This window comes from Lates calcarifer, unplaced genomic scaffold (assembly GCF_001640805.2).
Source record: "Lates calcarifer isolate ASB-BC8 unplaced genomic scaffold, TLL_Latcal_v3 _unitig_4736_quiver_899, whole genome shotgun sequence".
NCBI classification, from domain to species: Eukaryota; Metazoa; Chordata; class Actinopteri; family Centropomidae; genus Lates; species Lates calcarifer.
In genome coordinates, this window is record NW_026117068.1 from 13,856 (window position 1) to 31,800 (window position 17,945).

The 17,945-nt window shown below is 41.6% G+C and overlaps 1 protein-coding gene across 2 annotated transcripts; it reads right to left on the reverse strand.

The window, feature by feature from the left end:
• Positions 1 to 1,172: 1,172 nt before the first annotated feature.
• LOC108902206 (poly(rC)-binding protein 4) lies at positions 1,173 to 15,817 on the reverse strand. 2 transcript variants are annotated; one of them, XM_018703977.2, is made up of 6 exons: positions 15,620 to 15,817; positions 15,425 to 15,503; positions 14,197 to 14,252; positions 8,025 to 8,194; positions 1,905 to 2,362; positions 1,173 to 1,770 (listed from the first exon to the last, which is right to left on the reverse strand). In XM_018703977.2, exons 2-5 carry the CDS (start codon positions 15,477 to 15,479, stop codon positions 1,930 to 1,932), a joined length of 714 nt encoding a protein of 237 aa, XP_018559493.1. In that variant the 5' UTR covers positions 15,480 to 15,503; positions 15,620 to 15,817; the 3' UTR covers positions 1,173 to 1,770; positions 1,905 to 1,929. The 2 variants fall into 2 exon arrangements, with proteins under 2 accessions (XP_018559493.1, XP_018559492.1); XM_018703976.2 differs by having other exon boundaries at positions 1,173 to 2,362.
• Positions 15,818 to 17,945: the final 2,128 nt, after the last annotated feature.

Here is a 17,945-nt window from a genome sequence, read left to right on the forward strand (position 1 = left end):
TCGGAGAGGTGAAGTGGGATTATTGGAACTTTTAAATATACGGAAATCATCCTGAAAGATCAATAATTAGCTGCATTCCCTCTGCCTTCACTTCCTCTAATCGCAGCTTTTTAAATGTACAAAATAAACACAGGACATTTCCTCAGGTCTGTCTTGAGTTTGGTCTCAGGTGTGACTCGCTCCTGGTCAAACACTTCATCACTTGTTGACGTCCTCAGTCGTTGCCTTTAACTCCTACAATGTTTTCAGAGGCTCAGACCGAGATGATAACATACTGTAAATATTTTGTACATTTATAAAAGTGTTGTTGTCAGAGAAGATAGAGCTGCACACAGAGACATAAAGACATCCCTGTGTTTGTCTGAAGACAATTAGCTTTAAATGTATGATGCAAACAGTGACATGAAGGCCGACTTTTTGAGTTATGGCTGTGTTGTAGAGATTTATCTACAAGTGGAAAGTTGAGAGGAGTCAGCGACCCTGAGTGGTTTATTAGACGAGTTAATATCTTCACAGAAACACACAGCGAAGCGACATTAAACTAACACCGACGTGAAGCTGTATACACGGATCCTTCAGCCTTAGAAAGCTACTGTACACGATTGTCTGTGCACATTTTTAATCACCACTGAGAAACGAAAAGTCAGAATTATCACACGGATGATTTGAACTCAAGATGATGAGTGAATATGAGCGATCAGACGTCAGCGTTTATTAGATATTTCTGTTGATTTCGTCTGCAGTGTCCTCGTCCTACTTTTTGTTTTTAAAACTGCTACTCAAAGAAAAAGCTGAGAAAGGTTCAAGAAAAGGTCAAGAAAACAAGATGGAGGTGATCATTCTTCATCTTCTATTTGTTCTTTAATTTATTTTTTTCCCATGTGGAGCTTAGATGGATTTGAGCATGAAAATTTGAACCCGTCTCATTAAATTTTTCAATTTACCCGTGAAGAGAGACGCTGCAGCCCGGTCTGGTCATAACTCAGAGTCCGTCAGTCAACAGTCCGTCAGTTTTTCCACATGTGCACCTCCACCCTGTCTTGTAGGTGTATTAGTGGTGCGTTCCAGTTGTACTCGGACGTCAGAATTTCAAAATTCCAAGTCGGTAGTTTGCTAACAACGGTTAGTCTGAGATACGTTTGAATCAGTTCACCTTCATGGCTTAATGTTGCTTTTTAAGAACATTCTAAAGTGTTTGGATTAAAATTTAACATTAACAACTGAGGTGTTCCTCAGGTGGAGCAGCTTTATTTTGCTTTCCTTCGAGTGTCCGTGTTTTTCCGACTTCTCAACTGGAATGCCGTCAACTTGGAGGTGACAACACCCCCAAATCCGACTTCTGATGTAAATGGAACGCACCATAATAACAGTCTGAGGTGTTTCTTCTATCTGAATCTCTATGGTTTGAAGTTTCACTCCAGCGTTCCTGCTCGTACGTTCAGATCAAAACGTATCTTTGGTATTTCTGCACTTCAGTGTTTGTCGTTTATTGGCTGATATACCCAGGTCCAGGCTCTGACAAGCTTTCCATCTGCAAACCAGTGTGAGGCTTTTATTGTGAAGAAGTTACAGGAAATGCAGGTCTAATCAAGCAGATATGGACGTGTTTTGAGCTATAAAGTCAGCAGATCAGAATTAAATACTGCAGAGAGGAATAGTACAAACAGAACCAGGCGATAGGATCTGACTGACTGTGGAAAAACCCGGTTAGTTTCTGTGCATGGCTTCTATGGATTATGTTGAAATCAAACGTGTTCCAATGATCCCACTCTGACAGTTCAAGAGAAAGAAAAAGAGGCAGAGAAAGTACAAAGTGAGAAAGAGTGCAAGAGTAACGAGGAAAGAGAGTGAGATTAGGAAAATAAAAGCTGCCCTTCCCGTGTGAAAACCAGCCCAGGAGCTACCTCAGTGACGTTTCCTCCTCCGTCATCAGTACGGAGCAAACTTCTGTCTCTCCGGCTTCTTCATCCCGTTGGCAGAGGACGAGATCTTGGCCGTGTAGGACGCCAGAGCCGCCGCCGCGTGAGCCTGAACGGGGACGGACGCCGCTGTCACGGGCACCGAGCCTGGTAAGACAGGGGCCCCGATGGCCGCTGCCGCCGCCGCCGCCGCTGCTGCTGAGGCAGGAGGGGTGGAGAGTGCCAGGTAGGGGATGGATTTCACTCCCAGGAGGCTGGAGAGGGGGAGGGCGTAGGGGGCGCCCAGGATAGGAGCGTGGGGCAGTGTGGCGCCCATCGCTGCCAGGGGGGAGGAGGAGGAGGACGAGGCAGAGGCAGGGGGGGCGGGCTGGGTGAAGCTCATGGTCAGGTCAACGGGAGACGGCATGGAGGAGGACTGGGCGGTGGATTTGGCGGTCTCTAAACTGGAGGGGGGGGGGGGATGGGGAGGGAGGGAGGGAGGGAGAGGAGGTGGAAGGAAGGGAGGGGACGGAGGGTGGAGGGGACAGGAAGACGGGTAAGGGAGAGGGAGTTTTGGATGGAGAAGGGTTAGAGGGTTAAATCAAAGACATGTTAAAGAAATCAAGAGTAAAAACCGAAAAGAAAATTAAACCCAAACAAAAACAAAGAGGATTTTTTTGGAGAGTAAAAATGAAACAAAGGAAATCTGACAAAAACTAAAATCATAAGACAGGTGTGTTTTGCTGGAGGTTGCAACAGATTATTGTAGGGGAGTTCGCTGTACGGATGGGGGGTGTGCTGTATAAGTTGGGGTGATGGCTTGGGAGGGGGCTTAGGGAGGAGGGAACAAAACCATTATAGAAATATTAGGATGAAAGCTTTGTCAGAGATGATGAAGATGATGAAGAAGCATAAAAAACCTTCTGTACCACAGAAAGAAAAAAACCCACAGTGTCTTTTAAAGAGCCAAAGTCCTGCTCCACACCCAGGTTACAGTCTGACCTACTTATTATTATACTGGGGTCATATATTCTAAGCAGGGTGACTGTAATGTTCATCAGAATTTTAACCAAGATGAAACATCCACACTGATACGTCCAGACAAGCGTTTTAGCTCACGTACACTGGGCATGCTCCTGCCGGTGTAAACAGGAAGTAGACTGACTAATCTGCAGTTTGTTGTGTAGCTGTAGAGAATATGACGAATGAGGAACAGCAATGGCGAGAGCTGCAGGAAAGAGTCCTAAAACCAGGAAGTCAGTTAGCATGTTAGCATGTTAGCACTTCCTGTTGTCAGTGTGTTTCTGGTTAAATGTGTGAAATAAGGTCTGTGGTTTTAACACAAGCTCAAGACATTTTCAGGTTTTATTCTCCGACATGAAAAATAAAATGGGTCAGTAAATCCCCCACTCCTGATGTTTGAAGCTTTTACGTGTCTTAAAAAAGGCGGTTGCTAACGAGTGTCTAAATGAGACTACAGAGGTTGTCGGGGACGTTAACATGAAAACCCATCTACTCACCAGTCCACCTTTACAGCCTCGTTGTGTTTCTACTCACGCTCTTTCAAACTCTCACTAACTTTCTAAGAAGAAAGGCTTTTGTAGAAGAGCTCAGAGCTAAATGAAATGACCAGTTGGAAGCTTAGTGGTGGAGACGTTGACGTCATGTGACCGTGGTGTAGTTGGTTTATAGCCTAACATTAGCTTCTTACTTCTGGAGGTTGGATTTAGGCTTCAAACATCAGATTGAAGATGATCTGATCAACTAAACCTGAAGGATCAGAAACTTTAGTTGGTCACAGTTTTTTTTCTGGAATAATCCAGAAAAAGTCTCTGTTTTAGTGGCTCAAACACTCTAGTGTTGATGCCCAGCAATACCATAGAGGGAAGTTCAGAAAAGCCAATTAAGCTGTTTGTTTGTTTTGTTGGTCAAAAAACAAACTGCAGCAGGAAACAACAACTTCCTCATGTGCAGTACAACGGCTACATCAGAAAACAACTGTCCAACCAGAGCAACACAACCCACCCACAGTTACAGCTCCATGAGAGGCCGGAGACTCCATCTGAATGTGTGAATGTAACGTTAGCCTGAGGCTCGCTGCCAAAACCACAGGGGAGCTGAAGCTGCTGAATGCTAAAGATGTCATTTTAAATTCTTACTGACCAAAACAGCAGCAGATACCCACCTCACTTTTAATATCAACAAAAACGCCAAGTCCAGTTTCATGTTTCATCTCTTAAGAAAGAGAAACTCTGCATGTTTAACAGGAACAGAGGAACTTTGGCTCTTTAAAAAACATTTCTTCAAAGCTACAAAGTCAGCAAAATGTTTCTTCAATTCATTTCCTCAGATGTTAAATGTGAAGGCGATGACTTGAGGAAACCTACACCCCCAACACATAGTGACAGCTGATTCACATTCACACCTGGATTAATAGCAAATTAGAAGCTTTCTGTTCGTCCTGTTTGAGAAAGGAAGTGTGGACGTTTCTTTGGCTGCACAGATTAGACTTAACATCTGGCTGGAATCTGATGCAACGTAAGCCAGACTGCCTCCAGATGTGGCGTGTTTGAATTTACACCATCTGCCAACCGTGTCACTGTCTGTTCTCAACAACAACCTGCGTTTAAAGAGTGATTTTCGGGGGTAAAGACGGACGAAACAGAAGAGCTTGAATTCAAGATGGAACAGAACATGAAACAGGAAAGGATCTGAGAACTGTCAGTTATCTTTAGATTCTGTGGCGGCCATCTTAAATGCATCAGCCAAATGATGCTTAACGTTCATTGTTTCGGTTCAAATTGTGGCTTCTTCCCTTTATCTCCCCTCTGTTTGTGTCTGACAGGTTCAGAGTTTTTTTTTCCAGTTTTCATTATCAGATCTTTTTGTTTTGTAGAGGAGGAGACCCCCGAGGATTACTCAGCTCCCAGGTAAAAACCTAATGAACCATGAACACTAAAAGAATCTGAACCTACAAAAGAAACACAATGAGTTGTATGAGTTGTTTAACAATGCGATCAGCACTCAGCTAGATGTTGTGTACACTTGTGGGAAACCCCTTGTCAAGACTCAAAGATGAACTGATGAGATTTTGGTGGCCAAAGGTCAAAAGCTGACTTTCAATTTTCAATGACCCAAAACAGAAAAACCACAAAAGTTATTAGCTTCAAACTTTCTGCAGAATCACTCAGAGTTTAACTGCATGTAACGGGAGCTGTTCAGCTCATCTCCTTCTACCTTCTACACCAACTTATCAATCAACCCTTGTAAATTCAACGAGTTGTAGTGTCTCCTGTCGTCTTTCCTGCAGAAATGAAACGGGGGGAAATCTGTCAAACAGCTGAGAATTACAGCCGTCACTGATGATGAGCTCAAAAAAAATGAAATCTGAAAAACTGTCAGAGAAAATGATTCTGACCTTCATCAGTCTGGAAGGAGAGACTGAGAGTCTCTGACTGACGAGATGCACTAATGTGAGTTTTACATTTTACTGCTTTTCATGTTTCACTTCAGGCTTCAGTGATGAGGACTCTCTCCTCTTTAGATTAATGAGCTCTCAGAGAAACCTTCCCAACAGGATGAGTTTTCTGTCTCAAAGAGACTTTTCTTTCAAAAACAGACGTTAGAAAAGGGGGGTTGTCTTGTATTCAGGTCAGTATGGTGTATTTTTGTTCTGTTGTCCTGTAGATATGTGCAGTTAAAGGAGATATGACGTCAAGCTACTGGAGTTACGCAAGAAGCATCGGCCTGATTAACCTGTTGGGGAGCTCCTCGTTTTTCTGTTGAGCCTCCACCAACAGATTTTCTCCACCTTTCATTTCTGTAGTTGTTTAAAGTTGTCACTAATTTATTTCATGTTACAGCAGCTTCAGAGACTCCTGCAGGTTAAACTAAACAACTAACTGAACTAATTAACTTAAACTCAGGCCAGAAAAATCTGCCTTTAAACTTGACAGAAATAATAAAATTCTTATCGTGCTGATATTTTTAAGTTATATCACTAAGCCCTAGATGAACCCATTTGAGACGTTTAGAGGTGAAATGTCTCTATGTCGACGACACCCTGTTTTGTGTAAAATCTGTATATGAAAACTAACCAGTAACTACAGCTTTCTGATATGTTTAGTGGAGGAAAAACTGTAATATTTGCTGCTGAAATGTAGAATAAAAGTACGTTGAGTAAATGTTTTCCTCACATTTTCTCACTCAGTGTTGTCATTTCTTTGAGTTTCCAGTATGATTTTAACTGCTGAATGGTGAGAGGACGGAGGTGGAATAATCTCTGACAGAAAGTCTGATCTGTTTCCTGACTGATTAAAACAAATACAATGGAAATGAATGGGTTCGTCCCAGATATTTCAGCTGTCACTATCTCCTGACGTGACCTGACATTTCAGACTAAACGAGGCCGACCCGTCCTTACATTCGCTTTACACCATGTGTGTGTTTGAGCTGTCTATATTTATGTGTGTGTGTGTGTGTGATCTGCCCGACCTATTCTCACTGCTGTCAGTGGCAGGAAGAGCGGTAAGTGAAATATCAATTTCATCCACAGTCCAATCATGAATTTGCATATTCATGGTGCTGGTAGCTTGTATTAAAGCTGCCTGACGGTCTGATTTAATGGCTCGGTGAAGGAGGACTAACCTGCTCTTTGTGTGGAGCTTCATTTCTTTTTTTATCATGTAATGATTCTGCACTTGTTCCATGATAAAATAAAGAGTTATATTCAGGTGTTCAATTATACTTAATGGCACCCTACTGCTGTGTAAAACTAGATGGCGCCGTGCTGCAGGAAATTCATACAAAAATTAAATGTCATGTTTTCATCTGACATTTAGAAAAATAAGAGCAGACAAACAACTTTTATTTAAAAAGTAAAAAGCTGAGGCCAAAACCTTGAGCATTAACCAGAATAATTGTAGAGAATTCATATTTTTAAAAGCAAACTCACAAATACCTTTTTAGTCTGACTTGAACTTTAACTTCTTTTTCCTTTTATTCAACTTTTCTTTTCTGGATTGTTTCCCTTTGAGTTCCCTACTCTTTATATCTGGTCTCACTCACTTCAGTATATCTCGGTTTTATCTTTATTACCTTATCATTTTATTTTTAATACATTGATACACTTTCTTATTTTTCTATTTTACAGTATCAATTAACAAATGGTGATTAAAGACACATCTTTATTGAATTATGGTAAACGTATTTTTAGCTTGTGCAGTTCAGCCAGTCCAGTCACATAGTGTGCAAAAGTTATGGATGTGACGACACATTCAGCTCATGAGGATGAGATGCGATTTTAACACTATTTTTTAAAGAAAACTTTAATGGCCAAATATATGACTTCTAAACTGAACTCTGTTCCTCCAATGGAACATAAAAAAGTATAAATAACTAAAAATAAATAAAACAAAATTTTTTCAAGTATGATACAGAGCATAAGAGATGGTTACAGCTACACAGCCCGGACTAAGATACATTCATCTTCTTTTTCATCAACAGGTGTCTTTGCAGAGTGCTGCTGTTAACTGCAGTGTACAACACTATTTTCTTGCAGTGTTATTTTATATTGTTCATGTCCCACCCATGGTAAGAGATTTACAGTTTTATTCATCTGTCCCTCATCCTGTTTTCTGTGTAGCTGACAATAAAGTGAATCTGCCTTCGTTACAACACCACAAGAATAAACAAATTCATAATGTAAGATAACGACAGTTGGCTGCTCGATGCACTTGGTTATTATTAATATGAAGATCTACACTGAAGCAGTAACAGACTCTGAGTCTCTTTAAGTCCACAGTGGCTTTGAATTAGTCGGGTGCTCTCAGTTATTCAGTGACTGTCATGACCGAACATAATGATTTGGGGAAGAAAGCTCGACAGAGTTGTTTCATCTGTGATCTCGACACTCTCTTATCTGGGTGTTCATTAAAAAGAAACACTGACCAAAGAAGCAGAGCAGCTGAATTTCCCCTCATGGAAAAGTTTGAAAGAAAGAAATCTGAGGCTCGTTTTCAACGGGACTGCGTCTGATTGTTGTCGGTCTTTCAGCTCTGACCATAAACTGAACAACAAAGTAAAACGCTTTGACCTACTTCCTGTTTCTGTGGTTTGGATACTTACCACGAGGTGATCAGGTACTGAGCCAGGTTGATGGCGATCGGTGTGCCGGTGATGGTGACGTGACGATCACTGGTGCTGTCGATCTGACTGCCGATCTTGATCTGAGCTCCAGACACCTGCCGGATCTCGTTTATCTTGGTGCCCTGGCGACCGATGATGGAGCCAATCAGCTGCGAGGAGGACGAGACAGGAAGAGGATGAAAAGACCAGTTTAAAGACCAGTTCTAGAGGAGGGTGGTGGAGAGCAGGGAGCAGAAAATTCTTATTTTACCTGCCCCTAACTAAAAAAGAGAAACTGATTGGTCTACTAGTATTTTCAGCAGCATTTTAAGACACATATGTACGCATCAAAACTAGGCGTGGGTTACTGGTTTCAAGGTAAACTCTGGTTTGGAAAAGTAAAGGTTTCAGAACCTAAAACCTGTGTGGGAGTATTTTGGGTACAGAAAGAAGACAGTCGCAACCTGAAGCAGGAAAGTCAGCCGACTTGTAAGACGTGCTTATGAAGAGCAGCTGCAACAGGAGGCAATACCACCACTCAACCACCACTCAACCAAAATCAAGGTAATGCTGTCTCGAATGTACGTGACAGCTACGAGAGTTAGCACGTCTAGCATCTGTGTAATAAATACTATAGGCTTGCTACTGCAGCAGATAACAAACCGCGATATCTTTGCTTAAGGTTATCATACTGTCAAGATCTTGTCCCAACCCATGCCCAATCAAAACACACGCACACACTACCAATGACAGAAAACCAAACATAAACAACACTCATTAGCCTCACAAGCACTTTGTGAACATTCTCCTAATTATACTTAAATACTTTTACTGAAGTAACATTTATAATTAAGAGTATTTCTGAAAATAACGAGATAGATACGTGTTATTATCTGTTTTTTCTTTGCTGATTTACAACTGTCTGACTTTACTGACTCCACACCTACACCACATCTCTCTCTCTCTCTCTGCAGTTTATTTTTCAGCCCCTCCATCCATCCATCCATCCATCCATCCATCCTCATTATCTCTTCATGTCTAAGAATATGAAACTGCAACAGGTGGTGAACTCTGACTCATCTGCTGGCCCAGCGGGGGGTTTGTCACACAGTAGATGTCACAGTAACAACAGACAGATATTTACTGAGCTTATCTCACTGTCAGCTCACACCATAAATACGCCTTGTTACCTTTCTTAAAAAAAAAAAAGAAAACGTGCGTTGGCAGGCAGTGCTGTGTCTCCTGTGTGTCAAGGCTGCAGAAAAAACTGACATCTGAGCACAAATCAGACAGAAAGCTGATCATAACTGAAAATAACAGCGAGGAAATTTGACAATCACGATCAATAGAGACCTGGAGTCAGTTTTCTCTGACAAACTGATCAATTTTAACGACTGTGCAACAGTAAAAAAAAAAAAAGCCTCTTTCTGCTTTAAAATGTATTTAAATGTTATGACAGGAGAGTGACAGTGTCAGAGGGTGTCACTGTAATCCAATTAAAACACATTAATAATCATGATAATAGTATATTTAATTGGTGCCCATGAGAGACGTTTGGTGTAAAGACACAAACAGCTAATTAACCCTCGTTATGACTCATTAGCCTGAAATCTATCAGACGTATTGTTAAATAATTTCACTTAATTATTTGTTTACTTGTAAAGAAAATTAAGACACAGTAATAACAGTAATGATACTTTGCCTCAGAGGGTAGTGCTTCATTTTATGTTAATGACTTTTAATTCTGCTAATTATATTTTTTCCTGTGATCACAGTGAAGTTTTACAATAAGCAGTGTTACAGGAGCTCAGGTAAACAAACATCCCTCTGTCCAGGTGAGAAAATATTTGCAGGTGATTCATTAATATAAACACGTCTTCCCTGATAATCTCGTCACAATACAATGTTCTGCTGGAAAACCTTGCACTGTTGAATCACACAAGCCAGACAGCCAATAACATATTCAATAAAACGGCCACCATCTTGGCTACGCAGCAGAAGAGGAGGGACCAGCAACGTATTTTAAAACTTGTGAAATGGCGGCCTTCATTTCCCATTAGTGCACGGCAGCCATGTTTGATTTCAGATGACACTACCCATTCAAAATCTGGTGTCAGATCCTCCAGCTGCTGTCACATCAAATAAAAAGTGTTTCTGCTCCGTTTCAAATTTCTGAATGAATCAGTTACAAACACTGACTCAGGAGACTCAGAGGAAAAACTGATCGTCTCCGCTCAGCCTCCTCACTTTCATCTACTTATGACCCAGATCTTTTTCCTTTATTCAGACTGTTCTCGTCTGCTCGCTGCATTCTTCTCTTCCTGCAGCCGTCATTCGGTATCTTTCATTCCTTCACTGCAGTCCTGCCACTGCCTCTTACTCTCCTTTATAATCTTTATTTTTTTTCCCCTCTCTCTGCACCACAAGCATTCCTTTCCCCACAAGTCATTTGACCAACGAGCCGGCTGTAGAGGGCTATTCATGGAAAGAGGCCTGATAATTCAAGTGTGTGTGTGGTGGCTATAACGACAGAAGACAAAGTGCCGGCTGACAACAACCAGGTCGGGACCATTTGTGTGAAATCCACCTTTAGCCGCTGTTCGACCTCTCAAACGGCCTCATTGAATCACAAACCGCATCCTCTGAGTCACAGACTTTCCCACGCCGTCAGCTGTCGGACAACAAAACCTCCTATCTCCAGGTGTGAACCCAGACGAACCGACCAGGAGACGCTAATGTGTCTGTGTGTAATTATAGTAAATGGGACGGAAGCTGCAGGACATTTTGTTTATTTCTATGTCAGTGGATAACGTAGACACACAGGGCTAATGCATTTAATGCATCATTATCTTTGTGTCTCCTAGAAATTACATGTACACACAGGTTTGTTGTTTTATTTCTAGGGTTGGGATTCCTCAGGAGGTTTTTACCAAAAGCCGAATTATCCTCCTCCTCTCCTCCTCTCCAGAACAAACAGATCTGATAATTAAAACAGGAGAAACAGTGAATAAAACAGGTTCACGTTAAAAATCACTGTTTCTCCAATGAGGTTTGGTGGAGTCATTTACTCGGCTTAATGTCCGACTGACAGTCGATGCCGATGGAAAACTTTGCACATACTTTAATTTCCAACGACAAATACTGCACAGACAATCGTAACCAACATAATGACGAAACCTTTTTAATCTAAAACTGTATGAACGAGTTTCAGCTCCTCTGGTTCAGTCTCTCAGCTCTCATAGCATCTGAACAAAAATGTCACACTTTCTTAAAGAATACCTCTTATATTTACCATGTTTTTGGGTGTTCATTTAATAGGACTGTATCAGCAACTGTAACCAGCTGCTGCAAACAAACTAACAGTGGTATTCCAGCAGCTGCTGTGTTCTGTCCAGTAAAATTCCTGTTTTTGTCAATGGAGTCTGGTACTGTTATATAGACTTTGAACATACGATATAGACGTTTTTCTAGGAGACACTGTCGCTTTTAGTTTTCATGTTTTTATGGATTTTTTTTCTCATATGAATCATGGAAAGCCCTGATTTCTGGTGATATAAACAAACCTGACTTTGCTCTAAATGCTCAGAAACGTCAGAGCTACACAAACGTCATGACTTCAGTGTGAAAACCAAGCTCTGGCTTTTACAGTTTCTCCAAGGTCGACTGCTCTGGAGATACAAGGTTTTTCACAGGGTTCTGTACAGCGTCATGCCCCCCCCCCCCTCCCTCCCCCACCTCCCCCTTTAGAGCAGCTTTGTGTAAGTGCTGTTGGGTAAAATCAGCTTGAAGCTGAGGAGGAAGAGGACGGAGCGAGGGCTATTTTTGGGTGATTCCCTGCTGCCCTTGTAATTTGGAAAGGTTTATTGAAGGGGGGAGAGAGGGGGAGGAGGGGAGAGAGGGGGAGTGTCAGACAGGGTTGTTGTTAAATCTCTGACTGTGAGCTATAGGATGTCATTAAGCTGCTCTGCTCACTGACTCACACAAACACAAACATATCACACACTAACATGCACTGGGTCTTAACTTCTGCTCTTTACTCTCTCTGGAGCTCGTATGAACACATGAATGATCTCTGTGTGTTTAAATACTGAAGCCACACTATAACATGAATGAAAGCTCTGAGGCCTCGATGTTTAATCTGTACCTAAGAGGTGAGATCACCTGCAGAGGTTATCACATCAGAGATTAGAGGCAGAGTTTCCGGTAAAAAACGCCGACTCCGTCCTTTACCGAGCTACGGTCGAGTCGGAGATAAAGACCCAGAGTGGAGGGATGTTAACTGAACAGTGAGTTTCCTGCGGAGAAACCATCAAAACTCTGCTGCTACAGCACCAAAGAGAGGATGAGACAGTGGAGACGCTTCAGGCTGAATCAACTATAAATGTGAAAAAAACTGCAGAGTGACGGTTCAATTCAGCAACAGAGCTGCGTATGAATCACTGCATTCTGCTGAGGAAGTAGAACAAGACCGGTTTTCATGGGGTTGAATCACCACTGTTGATTCACTGGTGCAGTGATTAGGGACGTGCACGAAGAACGCGAAGCAAAGTCAAGTTTTTTTTTTTTTAAAGAATCGACTGAAAATAAGGAAAGTGCAACATTATTTTACTCAACTGGACAAAAGACTGGGCGGCAAAACGACCTTGATCTGGGTTCGCGATAAAATTTGTCGATTCAGACGATAAGCTCAGGGCATTTTATTCTAACAATCACACGGTAGCATTAACACGACAACAGCCAGTCAGGCAGCAGTTTTTACACGTCAAAGTACAGACCCATTTCCTGACCTACTGACGGTAAAGAAAGCTGTCGATGAGTCAGAAACATGAGTGGAACCAAAGAAAGTAAAGAACTGACATTATCCTGTTTGGTCACGTTAAAAACAACGAAGCTCAGATTAAGACGGTCTGAAAAAAAAGGTCACACTCGTTAGCAACCGCCTTTTTTAAGACACGTAAAAGCTTCAAACATCAGGAGTGGGGGATTTACTGACCCATTTTATGTCGGAGAATAAAACCTGAAAATGTCTTGAGCTTGTGTTAAAACCACAGACCTTATTTCAGACATTTAACCAGAAACACACTGACAACAGGAAGAGCTAACATGCTAACTTACTTCCTGGTTTTAGGATCAGTCCTGCAGGACTCTATACTCAGGTAAACATCAAAAATCACGAGGAAATTAAGACGCAGCGGCTGATGTTAACGTGTATATTCACACACGACTGTAATAATACGGTAGAGTTAGAAATTTGGTGAGCATCTTTTACAGTCTTTACAGCTCAGGTGTCTTGTGTTGTGTTCACTGTGCTTCATTTTAAAGGCTGGATCAGTAAATTCGGCCGTCGACTGCTTCAGTCTTTCTCCATGTGTTTGTTGTGGAAGGAGCTGCATCGCTGTGAGTAAACACAGTCGACTGGATGAATTACTGCCTGTGATGGACAGACAGAGGGTGAGGGTGAGGGGGGAGGAGGAGGGTGGAGGGGGGAGACAGGGTGGCCAAAGGCTGCCTTATAAACTCAGAGGTCAGAGCTTTGACCTCGCAGCAGTCAACACGTCCATCAAATGTCAGATGTCCTTGAACGCGACACTGAACTGTTCGCTGCTCTCGAACGCAGCAGAGTCGTTCGTTAGCGGCGCTGCTCTGCAGCCGGTTCAGAGGCCGAAGGATGAAAGTCAGTCTCCATTTTTATTCAGATGAATATTCAGCCACTGTCGGACTAATGCGAACGTCTCGTCTGATCCGGTCCAAACAGGAAATACCTTCCCATGAGGACAGACTGCGATGTGCTTCCTTACTCTTCCTCCTTTTCTATCTTTTTTTCCTACCTTCCTTTCCTTTCTTCCTTCCTTCCTCCTCCTTTCATATATGTCCTAAATTCCTTCCTTCCTTTCTATTCCTCCTTTTATCCTTTCCTCCTTTATTTTCCTACTTTCCATTGTTGCATCTCTATCCTCCTTCCTTCCTTTCTTTTATTCCTCCTTTTCTCCTTCCCTTCCTTCTTTTCATACCTTTCTTTCCTCTTCCTTTCATATCTGTCCTCCTTCCCTTCCTTCCATTTTCTATTCCTCCTATACTCCATCCCTTTCTTCCTTCTTCTATTCTTCCTTTCCCCCTCATAAATCATCAATAAGCTTCAGTTTCAGCCTCAGGTGAGTCTGAGGAAACTTACGTCGTTTGGAATGAGGAGCTCCTGAGACGTGGTTTGAGAATTGGCCTCCACCGCTCCTGAAAGAGACAGAGGTAATTATCAATTATTGATTTTACTGGATGATAGAAATCCAGGAGAATTCAGTAAAACTCATCAGATCTTCTTTACATTACTCTCCTCCATCACAGTGACACCAGAAAAACAAACAGTAGAGACAGACTCCATTTAAATAAAGAGTTTTTGATGAGCTGGAAGCGAAGGATGAAGATTCTGAAGAATTCTTTCTTTTTCCTTCCTTCCTACTTTTCCTTTCTCACTTCCTCCTCCTTTCACATTTGTCCTTCCTTCCTTTCTATTCATTCGTTCCTCCCTCCCTTACTTTTTCTCCTTTCCTTCCTACCTTCTCTCCCTTTCTTTCTTTATCTTCCTTCCCTTCTTTCTCTTTCCTTCTTTTCCTACATTTGTGAATGTGCCTGAAGTTAGCCTACTGAATCAGTCTAGCTAACTACACTAGCACAGTACGCCAAATTAGCGCCTCCCTCATTTTCAGCCACATGGTTAGCTTCTCTCTTACCTATTCCTCTTTGTGAATGAGAGCTAGCATAAATGCTAATGTGTTTGCGTCAACATAACGTGTGTTACGTGTCCTTTTTCGTAACGTTATCTTTAGCCAGAAGCTAGGCTATCTTGTGCCAGTTGTGGTCTTTGAGCTGCTTCGAATCCAAGCTTAAACACAGAGGGATTATAACAGAACTGTTCACTAAAATAATGATTATATAACAGTTATTATCTAATGTGCAGTTAAACAGAAAGAAAGGTGGATTTTAACAGATGAATTCAAAGCATGTCAGGATGTTTTACAAATATCTTGGATTCAGTAAATGATGAAACTCAGAGTAACGACGTGTGAAAAAAATTAAGTTTTAAAATATTTTTTTTCTTTTGAGGTTTAAACAAAGTTTTTTCTGGAGTTTTTGTGTCTTAAACACAAAGAACTGAAACAACAAAGTGACTTCAAAATCAAAAGTGAACTCACACACACACACACACACACACACACACACACACTTGTGCAGTTACACACTCCAATATGTGACCAACAACACGTGCACACAAACATCAAAAATACTTTTCAGGTTTTTCGTTTTTTATTCTGTTCAGAGCTTCAGATCTTGCATGCATGCATGTGTGTGTCTGTGTGTGTTTTCCGAGTGTGAGTGTATGTGTGTGTGTGTGTGTGTGCGCGTACCAGGCAGGACTTGTGTAGCTGACTGGCTGATGGGAGCGAGGCCCTGCTGCTGCATCGACAACTGGTGGAGCTTCGCCAGCTGAGAGAACAAAAAGTCAAATTAATCACCTGATAAAAACAAAGTCTCATCATCGTGATTCTCAAATAGATAAAAATAAAAACCTAAATCATAAAAATATCAGTTTGTGTTTTTACCTCTGAGTGTGGAATGCCGTAGTGGCTCTGAACTGCGTACGACTGCAACAGAAAAACAGACACCAGTGTGAATAAGGTCAAAGTTTATACGAGCAGAGATTCATGTTTTTCTGTGTTTCTGAGGGGAAACATCTCTCAGGTTCTGTCTGATTTATTCACTAAAATGAAGAGAAGAAATCATAAAAATCTTGAATTCATTCAAAGGTAAAGCAGCAGCTCTGTAGGGTTTTTTTAAACCCTAGGTTTACCCTCTTAGGCTACATAAACACTTCTGCAAACAACACCCAGGGCTGTAAAAACACTGCAAACCTCTCTGCACATCCTGATGAAATATTATTATTTACAGTCAGGTTTCTCCTATAAACACACAAGAACTGAACATCAGAGAAAAAAAGGAAGTACCAACATTTATTTATCAGAAATTACACTTTCCTTTCCAAAATTAAATATCAGACGATCATTAATTTGAAAAGTCTGACAGTAAATTTCACAACAATGTACAGTTTTGTTTTTGTTTTTTTAACCTGTGTAACAGCTTTTAGATGTTTAACATAGATGCAGGATTAGGGCTGTAGGATATGATGATATATATCAGATGATGGAATCGGTGCATTATTGATGAAGAAGAGTGAATCTGGCAATCAGCACCAGACTCCATTGACAAAAACAGGAATTTTACCGAGCAGAAAACAGGAGCTGCTGGAATACCACTGCCTCCATCTGAGTGTGTTTGTTTTACTGTGTGACTTTCAGTGGTGGAAGAAGTAATCAGATACTTTACAGAAAAGTAAAAGTACCACATACTAACACAAACACACTAACAGATGGAGGCAGTGGTATTCCAGCAGCTCACAGTAAAATTCCTGTTTTTGTCAATGGAGTCTGGTTGAGATAAAAAGTGATGTTTCTGTAGGAATCTTATCCATATTGTTGTCAAATAATTAAAGTCTCTGCCTCTGTAACAAGGATGATATACATCATTGCACACAGCCCTACAGGATCGATTATAAAAATGGTCTCAGCTTCATAGTTTGATCAAGAATGATGATATTTTTTCAGCTCATCAAACATAAAACAGTTTTAAAACATGTTAGTTAAAGGTTTTTCTCTGCATAAGCTGAAAATGAGTCTGTACATCAGCTCAGAGGAAACACCTTTCTGTCGTAACACCATGAATGTTTCTGGGCTCAGAGACAAAAGAAGAGTTCCTAAAAACATAGCAGTTAAAATGACTTTGACTCGAACGTCCTGAGCGAATCTCTCCGGTGACTCTCCTCCTCCGTCGCCTCGTCACAGCGTCCTGTGTTTATCGCTGCGAGATCACGGTTTAAAAAGAGCTTTTAGAGGCTTTTTCCTGAATCCCATGCAGGCTGAACTTCAAAGGGAACGAACACGTCCATGGGCGACGACTGGGTCTAAAGACTTTGAAATGTTTTGTGCGTCTGTCCCTGAGCCTCTCCACATCTTATATAACAGATTTCAGAGCTGTCGCTGCCGCTGAACTCTTGACTCCTGACGCTGCGAGGTCGTGAATCGACCTGGGTGTGCTCAGCCTCCGTGATATCTCTCTCCCTGATCTGCAGGTAAATATTTATACTCCGGTGGTGAACCTGAAAGTCTCCACCACAGGCCCTGAAGACAAACGGCCCTGGCCGTAAAACTCATAAATATTCATTAGCGGTTTTAATTCAGCATGAATCCGAGCTGCAGCAGAAACAGGAGGAGGAGGAGGAGGAGGAGGAGGAGCCTCTAAAGTCTGACATACACTTAAAGATTCTCCAAATCTTACCCGGTGAAGAAAATGTGAGAGAGCACAGACATGACGACATATAACGACAGATTTCACAGTTGTATTCTTACAGATTCACTACCAACAACCACCAGTCTCAAAACTCAAAATCTTGCGCGGTCAAATGCGACTTTAGAGGAAACAAACATGGCAGACAACGACGTAGATCACTTAAACGTTCGGTTAAACCAAATCATTTCCAAAAATGCGAAGAGGACTCCAAGGGGACTGGGGGCCTAAAAAGCTGTGTAGCCTTAAAAAAAACAACTTAGTAGTGACGCCTATTGGGAAATAAAGCTTCAGTTTTGCTTAAATATTGGACTCCTGAAACGATGGAAAAAGTCATGTGATCTATGATCAGCTGACCTGAATAAACTGATATGACCAGGTTTTTCCATCAGTTGATTTTCCAGACCTTAACCCCTTTGAGAATCCTTGGGGTTTGCTGTAGAAAACTTTACGCAGAGGTCCAACTCTCCCATCATCAATACAAGATCTGAGCGAAAAATTAATGCAACTCCGGATGGAAATAAACAT

Bases quoted from the DNA above. Each gene is read 5' to 3' on its own strand.
- LOC108902206 (XM_018703977.2), bottom strand. From the start codon at position 15,479: ATGCAGCAGCAGGGCCTCGCTCCCATCAGCCAGTCAGCTACACAAGTC. The intron at 14,253-15,424 runs GTACGCGCACAC...TGTCTCTTTCAG, and splicing joins AGCTACACAAGTCCTGCCTG to GAGCGGTGGAGGCCAATTCT. The intron at 8,195-14,196 runs GTAAGTTTCCTC...TCCTCCTCGCAG, and splicing joins AGCTCCTCATTCCAAACGAC to CTGATTGGCTCCATCATCGG.